This window comes from Sinocyclocheilus anshuiensis, unplaced genomic scaffold (genome assembly GCF_001515605.1).
Source record: "Sinocyclocheilus anshuiensis isolate Anshui unplaced genomic scaffold, SAMN03320099.WGS_v1.1 scaffold257, whole genome shotgun sequence".
Taxonomy (NCBI): Eukaryota; Metazoa; Chordata; class Actinopteri; order Cypriniformes; family Cyprinidae; genus Sinocyclocheilus; species Sinocyclocheilus anshuiensis.
The window spans coordinates 1,579,569-1,598,680 of NW_015539889.1; the positions used below are offsets into that span (position 1 = coordinate 1,579,569).

Below are 19,112 nucleotides of genomic sequence, written 5' to 3' on the forward strand. Positions count from 1 at the left end.
TTTTTATATTTAAAGAATTTGCCACTGACGATTCAAACGCGAGTTTTGAGCAGTGTAGAGTAGCGTTTGTAGTTTATCATTTCTCCGATCACAAATGTAGATATGGTTTTATGTTTACGCGGCGCGATGCAACGCAACGCGTAAAAAGACAGTGTAAGTCATTAGAACAGTAATTATGTCCCCACTGGATGCTACAAATGCCTCGTTTATAACGGGTTTTATTGGTTTTGTCTCGTCGCGCCGGGACACGGCATCACAGTATGGTGAGGGGCATAACATTTCCGTCACTCCAAAATAATGTTCTTTTTTAGCAGCGTTATATGACCCCCCTTTAATACACAGCCATTTATTAGTTATCAAAAATGGCAGTGTGAATTAACAGATTCCCAATACCATCATCTAGTGACAGTGTAAAAATGAACATCTCTGCAATATCTACTAGCTCATTACAAGCCACAGATGGTAAAAGACAACATAACTGGAGCTAGGGCCGTCCCAAGCTGGGGCGGGGCCCAGTGCGAGGTAGGGAGCGGGGACCCCCGTTGGTCCATTCGTGATCGCATTCCAGAGGGGGGGTCCCCTTTTGTCTGTTCGCCACAGGGCCCCCTCGAGTGCGGGGCCCGGTGTGGCACCGCCCTAAGGACGAATATGACTGGTGTCGGACGTGACTCTCATTTAGTGCAACTATCCTCTCTTTCAGGGTACCTTGTTGGACAGATGTGGGTTGAAACACTACAGAGACTGCCATTAGGAAAAAATCCAGCCCTGAGCCCTGAGACAGACACCAGCAGACAACAGCTGTGAGAGCTCTTAAAGGGGCCATGCTTCCAACGCATTTTTTGTGTATGCCTGAAATCAATTCAGTTATGTTAATTAAAAATCCAAGGATTCTTGCAACAAAAAAGCAGTTATTTAGCTTTACATGACCATTTGCACTCTCTCTGACCCTTAAAATTGCACCGGCTATTTTGCTACTGTACCTTTAAGACTTACAACTACTGTTTGCAAACAAAAATTTTCTTGAAAGAAATTAACACTTGTATTCCACAAGGACGCATTAAGTTGATTAAAAGTTACAGTCAGACAAACGATACCTATTTCAAATAAATGCTGTTCTTTTGACTGTTTACAGCATTGACAACTATAGGAAATGTTTCTTGAACACCAAATCAGCATATTAGAATGATTTCTGAAAGATCATGTGACACTTAAGACTGGAATAATGGCTGCTGAAAATTCAGTTTTGCCATCACAGGAATAGATTACATTGTTAACAACATGTTATAAATATGAATGTTATTTCAGGGCTCTGTCCAATAATCTATTAATAGCGCTATTCAATTAGGACAGCTGGCAAGATTAGTGTAAACAACCATACTTCCTTCATTGATTGTGACAGCGGGGTAAGTCAAACTGTTCAGTCTGAAGGTTAAAGTAATTTGGATGTTCCTAAGCTTTCAAATTACTTTCATGAATGATCAATTTAAAACAAATTTAAAAGCTTTGCACCATCTGCAGACAGGTTAATTGTGTACAGAGAGGTTACGGCTGGCCCAGTCAGGAAAAGTGCTCTTTTGCTGGAAAAAAAAAATCATGATTGAGAGGGAATTGAGTGGTACGAATTCTATGGGAAATGCTAAAGACACCGGGTGCTATGGGGACACAGAGACTCCAAGAGCTGAAACCATTTGGCTGACGTTTGAAGAGCAATTACAGGGCTGCTCATCACTCACATGTCACTCTCTGCTGACGGCTTCACAGGGGGACTAGGAAGACGGGCCTCCACAATTTCATTAAAACCCGAATTCCCCACGTTTCTCGCCAACTAAGGAGCATAAGAGAGAAAGAGCCATAAATCTGCAGGTAGTGGTTAAGATCATATGAAATTGCTGATATTGTCATACTATGAAAAACTCTCTCTCTATTCACGAGTGCATTAAAGATGACAACCTGCTACAGTAAACAGTGCATTAATTAATTTTCCTCATCTGCTGATCACTGTAAATCCTTACCAGCAATTCTGAAGTGCCTAGTTTGTCAAGAGAAAGTGACTGAATACGTGAATAATGTACACCCATTTCCCGATGGATCCCTGAGCACTCAATGCACGTCAGGATTCCCAGGTTTATAGAGATCCAAGACGGATCTGAAAGTAAAGAATGTAAGGAAAACACATTATCAGCTGCTTAAAAGTTCGAAACTAAACGAAGGTAAAATTAAGGGTAAATGAAGGCTTATTAGCAATAAATACAGTCTGATTGACAAGATGACCTGTTTTACACTCCTCGTGTTCTTATCATTGAAGTATAACTTGTTTACAAAGTACAAATAAAGTATGTAAAAAACCAAAATGTTGTATCTTACAACCAGGGGTGACATATTGTTTGTAAAATACTAAAACTTAAATAAAAACTGAAAATAAAAAAATAAAATGTACTTCAAAATATTAATAATTACTATAATAATATATAATAAATAATACAAAAATAACATTGGCCCAGTGTGAAAGTGCTCCGGTAATATTCAATGACACATTTTGCAATGGAGACAAAAGGTGCAGCCGAGGAAAATCTGTACTCTCCAACCAAATCATCAGCATTTCTTAGAGGAAACATGCCTATAAATCCAGCAGGCCGTTCGCTCATGTACACTCACTGGGTTCTTATTTAATTAAACATGATTTATAGACAGGCACTGAAAAAACAGCATGAACAGAGAACCAGCTCAGGGTGCTAGATGGGGCCCATTTCCAAAGCAGCTGTCTGCTTAAACCACTTAGTTTCCATTTCTAACCCAATTTCTAGTTTTATTCCAACTGCGCTGTCAAAATCAATATGAAGGACTGTATCATATAAACACTGTCTGTGAGAACTGTTCAAGACCCCTTGACATTAGATTTGTGTGGCTAAAAGTTGACCAAACTCACTTTTAACATGCTACATTTCATTTTTAGTCTTCTGGGACAACAGACCAAAACTGTTAATGACTCACAATGTTATAACCATTGTACTGAACAAGGCTGTAACAAAATATTCAAGACTGGGGAAACCAAAATATAACATTTTAAGAACTGGTAACTAAAAAAAATGCATATTAATCAACCGCTATTCTGAATATTTAGATTCTACCTATAGTGGTTTCTGTCATTTTCATTTACCATGGTATTTACACAGGACTTCTAGATACTTCAAAGAACACCTTAATACTTAAAGCACATGTCCAAAAACATTTGTGTTACTGTAAAAAAAATATTTTTTGCACCTGGGGCCCCACAGTCGCAGCAAACATTGTTTCCAGGCATGCGGCGAATATCCTCAGTGATGGCTCGTGTCAGATCCTCAACGCTGTTCTCCCCACTTGGCCTCCTCTCATCCAGAGCCACATTTAGAGCCTCCTGCTTACTGTTTGTTAGCACTGATATCCACCTGATATTTTTAGTAAGGTGCAAAAATAAATATAACCATTAGAGGGCGTCAAGAAACTTCAGATTGAAGACATGTAGATTACATCAGTATTCCCAGGTGGCAACATGCATAAAAAAGTCATTTGTGACCAATAATGATCCTGCTCTGAGAGGTTACATCAGGATTCATTTGCAATTAATGAGAAGATGCCCTCGGTCACAGCTCAGGGAATTTCTGTGTACAGTTCAAGGCTTTGTGCACTTCTATTCAGTGAATAAACTCGTTTGGATTCATTTCTGAAAAGGTGTGGTATAATGTGACTATCAATAATCTCTTCACTCGCTCCTCTTCAACTCTGACATTTAGCTGAAGATAGAAGCCTGGGCTGTGATCTGACATGGGAAGCACTTCAATCAACGTACAGACAGCCACATCAGAGGAAGAAATGTTACATATTTTTCTTTCTCTCCAAGAAAGGAGGCTCTGTTACTCTGTCAAGATGGAAAGGACAAATTGGGAGAGGTGTGTGTGCACAGAAAATTATACAAGCTCTTTCCTATCTGACACCGTCCACACATTCTCATCTGACAGTCACATGGGTGGACTGAGACTCAGACAGATCAGTGTCTGGCAGAGTAAAAGCATATGTCTTTAAAGAGCCCATGAAATCAGAATCAGAGTTATGTAGCTTTTGGTTCATGACTGTTAGATTTGAGGTCATCTTTATGCAAGCGTATTCCCAAGCAGTGATAAAATTCACTTTTAGCAGATATACACTAGCGTTCAGAAGTTTGGGGTTGGTATCATTTTTTATTGTTTTTAAAAGAAGTCTCTTTTGCTCACCAAGGCTGCATTTATTTGATCAAAAATACAGTAAAGCAGCAATACTGTAAAATATTGTTACAATTTAAAATAACGGTTTTCTATTTTAAGATATTTTTAAAAGTAATTTATTCATGCGATGCAAAGCTGAATTTTTAGCAGCCATTATTCCAGTCTTCAGTGTCATATGATGCTTCAGAAATAATATTAAATATGCCGATCTGGTGCTCAGGAAATATTTATTTATTTATTATTATTTATCTGATATTTCTTGCTCACACTTCCTATTTCAACAGGAAATACAGTAATACATCATTTACATCTCTGTATTAATTCAAGACACATTTTTGTGCATAGTTATAGATAAATGCAGTATGAAAAAAATGGTTTGCGTTGCATTTTATTGCTTGGATTTATGCATAATTATGTTGAAATGACTCATTCAGGTACATAAATGCTTGAGTAGGTTCTTTAAGGTTGAAATATCAACAAACTAAATAGGGCCATTTGCTGTGAATCAACAAAGGAAATACTTACGCCACACAATCAGATTCATCATCAGCCAGAAAATGGTAAGTGCGATTATCTACAAAAAAAAAAACCTCATTATTTCTTTGCAAATTCACAATTCATTCTCAGCTGGCACCAGCTAACGTGTAATCAGTAAAGAATCAGGAGAGATAAAACAGGTTTGAGGTCTTTTGTTAAAATAGAAGTGGCAGGAAAGAACAAACAATTTGTGCTCAAGTGCAAATACTGAATTTAAATAGTGCCCTGTTTTCAGAACAACCTGCCTTTAGTTCAAAGACATATCTCAAAATATGTCATGATTCATACATAATGTCATAATGACACTAGAGACATGAGGCCAGAATAATGCATGGATGCATGCAGATACAATTAACAATTCTCTTCACCAAAAATAGCCTGAGGCTGGTACGCTTCAGCTTGGCGTGAAGATCCTGAAATCTACCTTTGAGAGTGCATGGTAAACTCACGTGAGATGATGTCAAAGCATTTCTTGTCTTCCAGACTTGGTTTGACTTGGCAGGTGAGGAGATTCAGTTTAGCTGGTGATTTATTAGGCTGCAACAAAAGGATAGCACATCATCACTAACATATCATGACTAAAGGCCCGTTTAGTGATATTAATTTACATCTCATTTGTATTTTGTATCAGCATTGGTTTCAACCTTTGAAAATGTAACTGAACATCATGGAAGCATAAAATATAAAATAATTATATTAATTAAATTAAATATGAATATTTATATATTTATAAATAAATATAGTATCAATAAAAAGCAAAAATTATAATAAGTAAATTATAATACAAATTATGTACTAATAAATACACAAATATGTGAAACTGAAGACTGGAGTAATAGCTTCTGAAAATTCAGCTTTGTCATCACAGAAATAAATTACATTTTAAAATATATTCCGTTATTTAAAAATATAATACTTTTTCAAAATATTACTGTTTTTATTGATTTTGATCAAATAAATGTAGCCTTGGTGAGCAAAAAAAAATGCCTTTCAAAAACATAAAAAATCTTAAAACCATAAACTTTAGAACTGTACTATAAATATAAAAATACAAAACAAAAAAGTCACAAAAATTACTAAATTATTCATAGAGTCCAATGTGTCATATTAAATATCAAAACAATTTTACAAAATTAAAAATGACAGATCCACACAGTACAATACTACAATACCAGGTGTGAAATGCCATTTTAAGATGCATTGTTTGATATCATATGCATGATTTTGACAACAAAAATGTCCTGATTGGTCTGCAAAGGCCTTACAGATATTCCAGAGAAAATCTGCAACTCTCATTTGGTAAACTAAAAACCTGAAGAGTGCTTTAATAAGGTTATACCAAGTTTTACAGCACCATTACAGCCTACACTGTAGAACTGAACGTATATCCAGGATGTATTCACATTTTATCACAGAAACCAGCAGAAGAAAAAAAAATGCTTGCTGCTGGATTTACAGAGAGTGATGTGAGTACTCACGGTTCCATGAGCGATGGTAAGATAGCAGTTCTGCACGGTACATTTCCTCTTCTGCCACATCTTCCTCAACCTATCAGAGAAATGAGATTACAGCACAGCATCTACATCACTTACTCCTCAATCAACACAAAGCTGTATAGTGAATGCAGAGACAGATACGTGTGTAACTCCCAGCACAGCGTGTCCTACAGCACATGAATCATTTGAAACGAAGGGCTACCAAAGCACTTCCAAAAGGATTTATCAGGGAAATCTTAATGAATGAGTGGATTATACGTCATGTTTGAAGAATGCAGGATCCGGGAACAGTAATTTGATAATATCACAACCATTTGCTACAACATTAATTCATTTACCCATCACTCCTCTTGTAGAGGTAGCCTGATTTCTCTGTGCCATATTGCTTGTTGCCTTGAAGCTGATGCATGCTGTACACAGTCTGTCTGCTTAGAGAATCCTGCACAACAGAAGCATAAATGGGAAAGTCATGGTTTGTTTATATGTGGTGCCCAAGAAGCTTTGGTGATTGCCTCTGTGCATGGGATATTGCACAAAACAGCTTAAAGGGATAGTTCCTGTATCATTTTCTTTCTTTTTTGTTCTTGGGAACATTAAATTACCATAAAATTAGTCCATATGACTAGATATGATAGATTACAGTTCACTTTTATTCTACAGAAAAGAGCAGTGTGAACATTGTGCGAAATATATTATTTTGTGTTTCATGGAAAAAAGAAAGTCATACAGGCTTGGACTGAAATGAGTGGGATTAAATGATGACTGAAGTTTTATTTTTGGCTGAATGTAAAAGTAAAGTCTAAACTACTCAAGCTGAGGAGAAAGTCACACAAACTTCATGTTATTCATGCAGAAAGGTGCTAACACTAAGAGGAAGTACCAGCTCACACTTATGATGAAGAGTTAATACATGCAGGAAATGCACAACAGATGAATGTCACTCATGCAATGAGTATAAATTAAATTTAAATAATAAATTAAGGAATATTTCGGGATAAATGATGTTTCAATGATAATTTCAAATCATACCTGAAATAAAAAAAAAATAGAATTTAAGATTAAGATTAGAATTTAAATATATTTGTACAATGGACATCTACAGGGCAAATGTACAAAGATAGTAGTGTAACAGTAGTGTAAACATCTTAACATATGTTTAACCTGATATATTCCAAATATCAACGGCTTTCAGAAAAAAAAAAACATGATAATCGGACATGAATTTTGCACAAAAGGTGCATTCCTAGCGACAATGTCACACATGCACGTTAATTTTTTCAACTACAGTGGGAAACATAAGGTGACAGTTCACATGCAAGTGTTTATGGGTAATTACAGCAGCTTGATAACATCACATGCTAATTAAAAAAAAAAACGTCTCAACTTACTCTCCTGGACTGCTATTTTGTCAAAGAAGCATTTAGAAAAACAATTATGTTAAGAGCTGCTCTTCACAGTCATTCCAGGTACTTTTTTTTTATTTATTGTAGAAGATGATTGACAGAAACAAATATACATTGATCCCCCTCCACCATAATCCCATTTAATACTTGAATAGGACTAACAAATTACTCCATAAGACCCTATCTATTTATTACCCTGACAAATAATATATAACGGCATGCACTGCAACATAAAATGTTATTAATTTTCCTGGAGTGAATCAATAGTGGTGGGTGAACTCTGAGACAGGAAAAACATAAAGTAGAGCATAGCGGTGGGTTAGGGATATATCAGTGATATACATATATATATACAGTGGGTACGGAAAGTATTCAGACCCCCTTAAATTTTTCACTCTTTGTTAGCAAATGTATCATCGCAAAAAGGATCAAAATCAAAATCAAAATGACTGAGTTACTGGGAAATAACCCTTGTGACAACTTGCCCCAGTCTCCACTATACATAAAGCCTTCAATTTAACTAAACCATACAATGTACGATCATATACAAAGGAAAAAAAAAAAACCTGTTTAGAATTTGTAAACTGAACAGCTGAAAGTGTAATAGGTGAAAGCAGGCATGAAAGCAGGAAAAATGTGTGTGCAAACGGAGCGGGAATGAGGTGCAAATAGAGTGTCGTTCTTTACCTCTTTGAATTCGGGCTGCAGAGCAGGTCTGAGCTGATCTCTGAGAGAACAGAGCTGTCTCTTCTCATCATCCTGCTTATGTTTGATCTACATAAACACACACACACACACACACACACTTAAATTCCTCCAGACACATCCTACAAGTCCTCTCCTCCATGTACATTCCTCCAGCCGTGTTTTTCTAAGCGTGATTACTTAGGCTTTGGGTAAGACAATGGCCCTTTCATTAAACTGTCTGTCACTCACAACATCACTGCAGCTGAAAAAAGCCGTCTGCTTTATCAGCCATAAATTTACTGTTACCAACTGCTTACAGTGCTGAGTCATGTGAGGTATAGCGGTGAAGGCTGGTAACCTTGATGCGCTGTGATCAAAGCAAACAAAAGCCGCTCTGTTGTGGTTCTTCGTGGTCTAGAATGAAAATCTGGGATGTAAAAGAATCCATTTTTACCATCAAGAAAATGTTGGTAGCGCTTCCCAGTTCTGAGTAGGTTGCTATGCAGTTGCTAGATGGTTCTGGTTGATTTCTAGCAGTGTTAATTTAGTATTATTTATATACTATTATAGTATTTATTTATATTTTTAATTAGCTTTTACTTTTATATTTCCAGTTATCATTATAATTTTAGTTTTAGTTGAGTTAATTTTATATTTTAGCTCTTTTTGTGCTTTTGTAATTTGTATTTATTTATTTATTTAGATGTAATTTTTTTATTTTAGTTATAGTTTAGTTTTAGTTTTAAGTTTGTCATCTAATATTTATTTTTTTATTTCAGCTTTATTTCAGTTAACAAACATGTTTTAATAGTTTCAGTTAATGAAAATAATCCTGGTTGCTAGGTACTTTTTTTTGGATTCTTATCTTTATTAGATGCTTTATCTAATTTCGGATGCTTATCAGCTGGTCGAGCTAGGAAATCAGCAGGTTAACCAGCTAAACCAGACCAAGAGTCCAACTAGACCAACTTAATCCACATTAGGATGTTTAAAGAAGGGTTTTTCAGCAGGATGAAATTTTATATCTAAGATGTGAGTCGCTTGGCCACCTCGGTTACATCAGTGTGGATGTGCACGTATTGAGATGATCGACTTAACTATTTTTAGCCTTCAAACTATTGATCTGGGCTGACTATACAAAGCACGTACAAGGAGATGAAGAAATATTGAGAATGCATTGCGTTAGCTTGGGGGATGATTTATGCCATAAAGACGCAGAACAATTGCCCAAAAGTCATTTGCTGCTCAGCATGAGCAATCTACTCACTGAGATATATTTGGCTGAGAATGAACAAAGAATGTGAAGGATCCTCGGTACTTTTCAATTAAAAAAATAAAGACCTCGCTTATAAGATGGTAGCCTATATGAAGAAATATTAATACACTGGGGATCTATATGATGGACTGAGTGATTGGGGCCAATGTCATGCTCATCCTGAGCTTCATTGCTGCAAAGTGAGATGTGTTCTGAATACCGATTAGCTGCTCCACCACATAGCCATGCCTCCCATAAACACACACACACACACACACACACACAGGGCTGATCCTGTTCGTCGGAATGGATTTTGAGTATACAGGGCCTAATCTATCAAATCGCTCGGCAGATGATGTTCAGGTTATCTGTCTGAATTATTTCAAGTCAGTTTGTCATTTCAACGCCTTTTTATGCATTCTGAACTTTCCTCGAGTAAGCCATTACTCGCTAAATGGCAAGCTCTCTGAATTTACAATTGAAATGTCAGTTTAGTATAATTATGCTAAATTTAAAAGCTAAAGGTCTGTCAAGTGATAAAAATATTTGGACAATTCTTCACTATTTCAAACTAGAGTTATAATCACATTGTACTGTAAGATATGAGCTAAGGAGAGCTAAAGAGATGGAACAGGGTGGGTAATAATAATAATAATAATAATAATAATAACAATAATATACTGTCATTTAAATTATTATAATTGGGATTAGTAATAGTAATAGCAATATTCAATAATAATAATAATAATAAGCCTTATAGAAGAAAAACAAAAGAACAACAATAGTAATTTATGACAATATATGTTTATATATTTTGTTAAATTATATTAAATTTATATTATATATTTCAATATATTTTATATTATGACAATATATTTTATATTATATAATTATATATATATACTATTATTATTATTAACAAGAATAACAACACAATAATGATTTATATGCCAACATTTTATTGTTATCATTATATTATTATTATTATTATTATTGTTGTTGTTACTATTATTAGTATTTTCTTTTTCCCTTTCATGCAGCATTACAATGCAGTTTGGTTAAATCTGTCACCATCTACCGGTATTTGAGGTTTAGGTATTTTGTGTATGAAGCCTTTGGCAACACAAAAACAAGAATGAAAGCAAGGAAAAATACACCTTAGAGGGCTGTTCATCCCTATACTTATCCGTATAGTCTGTATTTTATTTTATTATTATTCTTTTTTTTTTTCTTTTTTTTTTAATGCATAGGTAAACATTTATATATAGTATATTCATAGTCAAAATCTGTCAGTAGGTTAGCTGTGTATAGGTACAGTGTTAATGTGAAGCATCCGTATAGTCTGTATTTTTTTAACTTATGTATAGGTAAACATTTATATATAGTATATTCATAGTCAAAATCTGTCAGTAGGTTAGCTGTGTATAGGTACAGTGTTAATGTGAAGCATCCGTATAGTCTGTATTTTTTTAACTTATGTATAGGTAAACATTTATATATATATATATAGTATATTTATAATCAAAATCAGTCAGTAGGTTAGTTGTGTATAGGTTTTTACTGCTTTACTGTATAGGTTTTTACTGTTTTACTTCATTGTTGTATGCCTGTATTTATGTAACACCGTGGTCCTGTGAGGCACGACATTTCGTTCCACTGTATGTCCCCACATGCAGCAGAATGACAATAAAGCTCAACTTGACTTGACTTGACTTATTTCTTCCACTTGCGTAAGTGTGTTTGTGGCTGATTATAATTGTAAAGTGGGATTTGTGCCACAGCATGTCATCTGCCCTATACATTAAGAACATATCTGTGCAAGCAGCAAACATGGGCAGGATCACTCACAGCACTCAGCTGGCCCGTCAGGACATCAATGTACTGCTTGAGTTTTTCCGTTGCAGCCAAACACTCCTGAAAGAAACTGACAGGAGAGAGCAATTTTAATTACAAATCCCATAACAAAATGGCGTTGTTAGTCAAGGCAGCATCTCTATTCCTCTTTCGCGCTTCTTTCAATGGTTTCACACCCTCTCAAATTCCATTCTATCAGAGTATCAGACTCAAGCGTGGAGGGATGCAACTATAAAGAAAAGCAATCAGTCACACCACACACACATTTAACACTGATGGTGATGTGCCAAGCAGGCACAGGTGTGCTGCCCAGCCCACACGGATTACTTTGTTCATTTTGCCATGGTACGGTTCATGCCATTGGACAGATCTATTGTGGGAGACTGAATATCTTGCTTTACGGTGACTTCTCGTACGAAGGATTGTTATATATCCATAGAAATGCACAATAAAGTTACAAAACCTTTAAAAATTCAGTTTTATCACAGACTTACTTGCATTGAGAGTGGTAGTGTTTGATGAGGTTCTGTAGCAGGTCTACTCCTTTCTTGGTCTTAATTTCATTAACTTTAATAAGGTACTGTATATGAGGAGAACAAATTAGATTTAAAGAAATTACTACTTCTATTCAGCAAGGACACATTACATTGATAAAGACTTTTACATTGTTATAAAAAATTCTATTTCAAATAAATGCTTTTTAACTTTCTATTCATCAAAGAATCCTGAAAAAACAACATCACGGTTTCAAGCACAACTGCTTAATATTGATGATAGTAAGAAATGTTTCTTGAGCACCAAATCAGCATATCAGAATGATTTCTGAAGGATCATGTGACACTGAAGACTTGAATAATGGCTGTTGAAAATTCAGCTTTGAATCACAGGAATAAATGACATTTTAATATATTCAAACAGAAAACAGTTATTTTAATATTTGTAAAAATATTTTACAATTTTACTGATTTTATTGTATTTTTGATCAAACAAATGCAGCCTTGGTGACCATAAGAGAGCTCTTTCGTAACAATAAAAATTCTTCCGGACCCTAAACCTTTAATAGTATAGTGTTAGGTCGTGCAGATATACAGTCAGTGACTGTTTAGAGTCTTTCATATTCAATTTATTATTAATTTTAATGTTACACAATATAAATGGGACCATCATATTCACCCATGCTAGGCATCAAAAAGATTAAAAACTCCAAGTTTAAAGTAATAGTGTCCCAGGAAAAGTTTTTACCATTCATATTTACAGATGACAATACAGATTAGCTGATTACAGCATTAATCTAACAACATCTGTCATGTTCCTCTACAGCAGCTTACAAAAACATGAGCGGATCTTACTTCACACATCTGTAGCTGGAACATCCTGCGCTCTTTCTCCATCTCTTCTGCAATCTCTCCTCCGCTCACCTCTGTGCGCACCATACCGTACTGCTTCGCCAGTTCCCTCTTCTCTTTTTCGATTTTAGTGCTGAAAGGGACAGAAATCACATGACAGTGTGGTCAGGTCTACTGTATAGTGTAGTACTACATAATACACAAACAGATGGTACGTATTTGATTCGTGGAAACACAATACAAAAGTATTGTAAGAGAAGTGAAGCGAGACACTTACAAGAATTACAATTAAATGAAGAACAGAAATTAGAAGGAGCAAAATAACGATACAGGAAGTACTGAAAGGATTTCTGGTAACAATCAAGGATTAGCAAGTTAGAAGATAATGGACTTTCAACTTTGCTGCGTTAAATCTACAAAACAGAAATTATGACTAAAATTAAAAGTATTTCAAAATTGTTGCTTAATAATAGATTAAAATTACAACTAATTCTGATTAATCTCATTATTTGTTAAATATATTTGTCTGGATGAAACATGTATCAGAATGTATGTGCTACTTCTCAGTTTCCACCTACAGTTTTTGTTTAAAAAAAAAAGGGAATTTCCTAATATTAATAATATTTTCACATGATATCCGTTATAATACATGCCAAAAGGACCACATTTCTGATTTGGTGTTCATGAAGGAGCACTTGAGTCCTACTGACACGTACACAAGAATAAAACTACACTAAACAACCTAAACAACCACGGCTTGAAAAAAAAATGTGTGAATAAATATGAGGAAGAGAACAAGTGAGAGTGATGGTGATGCTACAGAGAATATGTAACATATGAGGCACAAAGAATATGAATCCTACAGTTTCTAAAATTGGTTGTTATTTGACACACACACACACACACACAGTTTTCTTGTTCTCTTGCTCATTTCGAAGATTTTGCAATATCTTTTGTCTAATAAATCAAAGTAAACCATCGCGCAGTGGGTGTCAAATAAGACAAAACAGCCTAGTTTGAAAACAGTGTTCTAAAAAGCACTCACAATTTATTCTCATAATCTCTCCACGCCTTGTCAAAAGGCTTTTTCAGGTCCTGACAAGATGAAAACAAGGAGTTAGAACAGACTCAGACTTACATCATCTTATGGTAAAAGACAAGAGCATCAAGACAGATAGAGAAGAATTATTATATATTATCTTATCATAGGTCTCATTACCATCTGCTCACATTAAACACTGTGCTTATAATGATCTATGTAATCGATTTCTACTTGCATAGGCAGGGAACACATATGCCTTGTTGCCTTCTGGGAAAATATCCTGCACACTTCATCTATATTAGCATCATACAGTAGAATTACTAACAAAGCAACAAAAATATCAAAAACTATTTTTTGGACACCATTGTCATTTCATTTTTTGGTACCTTAGAGTGCTTTGTGAATACCATGGTGTAAGAAGATGGTAGTTATTCACTATAATGGTATACAGTGGGGTACTATCAAAAAATGTAATGGCAAATGTAATATTTATACAAATGGTTGAAATCTGATTTAATTATCTGAACTTATAAAATTAGTTAAAGCCAGATTTATCTACATTTATCTGATGGTAACATTTACAAAGCAAACACAAGAAAAATGTTCGCTTGTATTGTAGATTTCAACTTACAACTTTGACCTCTTTCAGATCCCCTTTTACCAGTGAGTCCAGGAAGAAGTTGACGTTGTGCAACATGCTCTTAAACTGATAAAAACAGAAATATTAAAATGGGAAGTATGAGCTGGCAAAACCCATTTAGACCCAGTTTATGTCAGCGTATACTTGCAAACAAGCACATTAAACATGTTTTTTTAACTTTAAAAATCAATTTAACAGGAATACACATGGAAGGAATAAGGAACTGTGGACAGAGAGCTGAGACAAACTTTGGTGAGTTGTTTGCAGATAAGGCCTATCTTGTAAGTCCAAACCATGACTAATACTAAAAACACTCTATGGGATTACGCAGAAGCCTAACGGAAGGCCCTCCCCGGAGCTCCATGTGTCTCACCAAGTTCTTCATTGGCGGCAGCAGTTCTTTGGAGAATTCTGCAAACTTATTAAATGCAGAGGCTACTTCCTGTTCTCCATTGTTGCAGAAATTCACAGCCAACTTCTCCATTGAATTGATGTATGACTCCAAATGTGATATGTGGTCTGGAGGGAGATCAGCAGCAAAAATTCAACACAAACCCACAAACCATGAAATATAACTAAGAAAAAAAAGTTGATTTGATTAAAAGCACATGACACTAAAAAAAACAATTCATACATAGCTGGGCTGAAGGAAATGTTTTGCATGCTCTGTCAATCTCTCTAATGAATTAATGCATATTCAAAAGACTAAATGAATGTTGCTTACAGTCTAATGTGCAGGAAATTCGAAAAACAATTGGCATTGTAAAGATATTTGTGACAAAATTTTGCTAGCAACCGACTAACTGAGAAATGAATCATGATACCTTTTCAGGTATTTTCTCACACGTGTAAACACAAATACACCCAAAAGATTCAATGTTATTCATGTTACCTTGGCCAGAGATGTGCTTTGCTTTGGCTGCTTTCTTCATTTTCTGCAAGATTGTGCGGTCAGAGTCCAAGGCCTGTTAAAGGAAAGAAAGAAAAAATAAATGTCTCATCAGCAACACTGAGGGAGGATTTCGCAGGAAGATTTTACATTTACTTTTTTAAACTGGATTAGTTAATAAGATGTATGTTTTAACAATAAAATACCACAAACTTTTCCCTTTAGCTCATAAAGCAGAGCATGGCACTAGCACTGGTGAGGTCATGGGTTCGATTCCCAGGGAATACCCGCATTGAAAAAATCTATACTCTACTGTTAAAATGTCTGGGGTCAGTAAGTTTTTTTGTTTTTTAAAGAAATTAATACTTTTATTTAGCAAGAACGCATTATATTGATCAAAAGATTTATATTTCAAATTAAAGGGGTCATATGATGTTGCTAAAAAGAACATTATTTTGTGTATTTGGTGTAATGAAATGTGTTTATGCGGTTTAAGGTTCAAAAAACACATTATTTTCCACATACTGTACATTATTGTTTCTCCTCTATGCCCCGCCTTTCTGAAACGCTTTTTTTTACAAAGCTCATCGGTCTGAAAAGCGAGGAGTGCTCTGATTGGCCAGCTATCCAGTGCGTTGTGATTGGCTGAATACCTCAAGCGTGTGACGGAAATGTTACGCCCCTTACCATACTGTGATGCCCTGTCTAGCCGGAGCGACGGGACAAAAACATTAAAACCCATTATAAACGAGGCATTTGTTGCATCCAGTGGGGACATAATGACTTGTATTGTCTTTTTACACATTGCATCGCGTCGTGAAAACATAAAACCATGTCTGCATTTGTGATCAGAGAAATGACAAACAACAAGTGCTACTCTACACTGCTCAAAACTCGCGTTTGAATCATCAGTGGCAAATCCTTTAAATATGATAAACGTACTTGCAGTCTGTGAGTCAGAACAGCCGGCACTGTAGTCTACTCTACCAGGATCAGGAAACAGGACTCCATAAAATGTGCTGCACACATCTGAATATTTGGGTTGAACTGTTCTGGAACAGTGTTGTAAATACAACTTAACCACTGATTTCTAGTCATGTCCTCTTTTGGAAGGCCAAACATTTGGGCGGTGTTATGCAAATCTTCCCACATAGTGACGTAGACATGTGGGGGCGTGTTAGGTAGGCGTGGTTGACTCTTAAATTTTATAAAGAATATCTCTTTGGATTTGAGACTTTAGTCTTTGCAACTTTACAGATCTTCTTTATGCACCAAGAGCTTGTAACACTTCAAAGAGAAAGGAAAATTTGAAATCGCATCATATGACCCCTTTAATGCTTTTGAACTTTCTATTCATTAAAGAATCCCAAAAAAATGTAAGATGATTTACACAACTGTTTTCAAAATGTTTAATATAAGAAATGTTTTTGAACAGCATATCATATAGAATATTAGAATGATTTCTGAGGGATCTTGTGATAATGAAGACTGGAGTAATTGATGCTAAAAATGTAGCTTTGCCAATTGCCATGACAGGAATAAATTACATTTCAAATTATATTACGATAGAAAACGGTTATTTTACTTTTTTTTTTTTTTGATCAATAAAATGTAGCCTTCTTTCAAAAGCATTAAAAGATCTTACCAACCCCAAACTTTTGAACAGTACCTTGAGTTCAGTGTACATCAATTTGCATAAAAGCTTCTGCAAAATTCATAAACGTAAATGTATTTTCATTACAGACCACTTCAATTTGTTTAAAACGTGTTGAAATAGCCACAAGGAAACACACATACAGGCACACAAAAAGATCTTGAAACGGCTCCTTACAGAAACACATTTCCTGTTTCAAAAACAGCAATTACATGCAATTGTGAATCGATTATGAAATCATGAAAGGCCCAGAGTGTTTACCCACTGAAACTTGACTGCTGAAATTACACCTGCTATATTTTCTAAGCTAAAATCTAATCTAGCGACATGATTTATGCAAAAGTTGAGTCACTATAAGGCAGCAACTGGAGCATGAAGTCACACATGATTGTCGTGTCACTAAATAAGCAAGAGCAAACAAGGAAAAATTAATTAACAGCCTCATAGTCACTTGTTTACAGTCTGCCATCTGAGAGCATGATACATTGCTGTGTGTGGTTCAGAATAATGAACTGTGGTGAAGTCTTCAACAATTTGGCTCATTTAAGCTATTTCCACCTACCACATAGTGTAGGGCTCATGTTGTGCAATAAGAAAACATGTGTTGCATTATGGGGCCTCATAAACAAGATTCCAGGTTTTATTTCACATAGTGTCGCAACATGCCTGAGATTGACAGTCTGTGACAGTCTAGTTTCTTCATATCTTGAATGGGAAACAGTATTTCCTGTGGATGTCTGTCCCAATTATCCCTCCCTTCATTCGGGATAAACAGTTTGTTCCTCAGGGTGTAGAATGAAGCCCTGCAGAGGGTTGTAACACTTCCCTAGCTCATATCCCATCAGCATGTTTAGCACGACCCTAAATGGTGCCCATCTTTTTAACCACAGGTGATTTAGCATTATCACATTTTTACAAAGAGACAAATGTCCAAAATCCTATTAGCTAAAAAAGATTTTGGGTTTAATACTTGAGGGTGTCCCCAGAATGCCTTTGGCAAAGCAATTCATTTGTTTGCTCCAGTTTAGAAAAAAGGAAAGAGGGCAGCTGCCATGTGAGGATCAAACTGAAGAGTCAATTATCTACAACAGTACATTTAATAGATAGTCTATATGCTGCACTTGTTCCAGGTCAAAAACAGCACTGCAAAATGTAAATCAACTCAAAACAGTGTTTTTACTATCACACCCATATCATATACTCATAATTCAATGCAAGGAAGCACACAAACTCAATGACAACAGGCATTAAATGCTGGAATACACAAATTTTGCCCAAATTTCTGCCCCGATTTGCAGTCTGGAGAAGTCGACATTAAAGGGTTAGTTCACCCAAAAATGAAAATTCTGTCATCAATTACTTACCCTCATGTCGTTCCAAACCTGTAAGACCTCCGTTCATCTACGGAACACAAATTAAGATATTTATTATGCATTCTGACAGCTCTCTGACCCTCCCATAGACAGCAAGGGTCCTTACACGATCAACATCCAGAAACGTAGCAAGGAGATCGGTAAAATAATCCATGTGACATCAGGGGTTCAACCGTAATTTTACGAAGCTACGAGAATACTTTTTGTGTGCAAGAGAAAAAAAATAACGACTTTATTCAACAATTCGTCTCCTCCGCATCATTCTAGGGCCATTTTGGAGAGTATAAGTATACACTGAACGCAAACAGCGTATGTTGTTCTGTGTCAGCCACACCACACGGATACGTTGTTTTCGTTCAAATCAAAGCACAAACAACGTAGAAAACGTATGGCGCAACTGACAAAGAATAGCATAAACCGTTTGCGTTCAGTGGATACTCTCCAAAATGGCGCTAGGGTGACGCGGAGCAGACGAATTGTTGAATAAAGTAGTTTTTTTTTTCTCTCTTGCGCACAAAAAGTATTCTCGAAGCTTCGTAAAATTACGGTTGAACCCCTGATGTCACATGGATTATTTTACCGATCTCCTTGCTACGTTTCTGGACTTGGGAACATTTCAGTTGCGTTGCTGTCTATGCAGGGTCAGACAGCTCTCAGATTCCATCAGAAATATCTTCATTTGTGTTCCGAAGATGAAC

At 35.7% G+C, this 19,112-nt stretch overlaps 1 protein-coding gene across 3 annotated transcripts in view; it reads right to left on the minus strand.

Moving 5' to 3' along the window:
* The window catches only part of LOC107685658 (arf-GAP with SH3 domain, ANK repeat and PH domain-containing protein 2-like), a 37,451-nt gene that overhangs the window by 10,127 nt on the left and 8,212 nt on the right, over positions 1-19,112 (minus strand). For 2 of the 3 annotated variants that reach the window (XM_016482323.1, XM_016482321.1), the window contains exons 2-17: positions 15,391-15,463; positions 14,872-15,017; positions 14,490-14,564; positions 13,862-13,911; positions 12,820-12,949; positions 11,965-12,050; positions 11,465-11,540; positions 8,362-8,448; positions 7,660-7,671; positions 6,610-6,710; positions 6,254-6,323; positions 5,225-5,312; positions 4,764-4,812; positions 3,262-3,425; positions 2,013-2,146; positions 1,734-1,825 (exon numbers count right to left, since the gene is read on the minus strand). In XM_016482323.1, coding sequence (XP_016337809.1) covers positions 1,734-1,825; positions 2,013-2,146; positions 3,262-3,425; positions 4,764-4,812; positions 5,225-5,312; positions 6,254-6,323; positions 6,610-6,710; positions 7,660-7,671; positions 8,362-8,448; positions 11,465-11,540; positions 11,965-12,050; positions 12,820-12,949; positions 13,862-13,911; positions 14,490-14,564; positions 14,872-15,017; positions 15,391-15,463 — 1,433 coding nt within the window. The remainder of the gene's footprint in view (positions 1-1,733; positions 1,826-2,012; positions 2,147-3,261; positions 3,426-4,763; positions 4,813-5,224; positions 5,313-6,253; positions 6,324-6,609; positions 6,711-7,659; positions 7,672-8,361; positions 8,449-11,464; positions 11,541-11,964; positions 12,051-12,819; positions 12,950-13,861; positions 13,912-14,489; positions 14,565-14,871; positions 15,018-15,390; positions 15,464-19,112) is intronic. The other variant, XM_016482324.1, reaches the window with a different exon arrangement.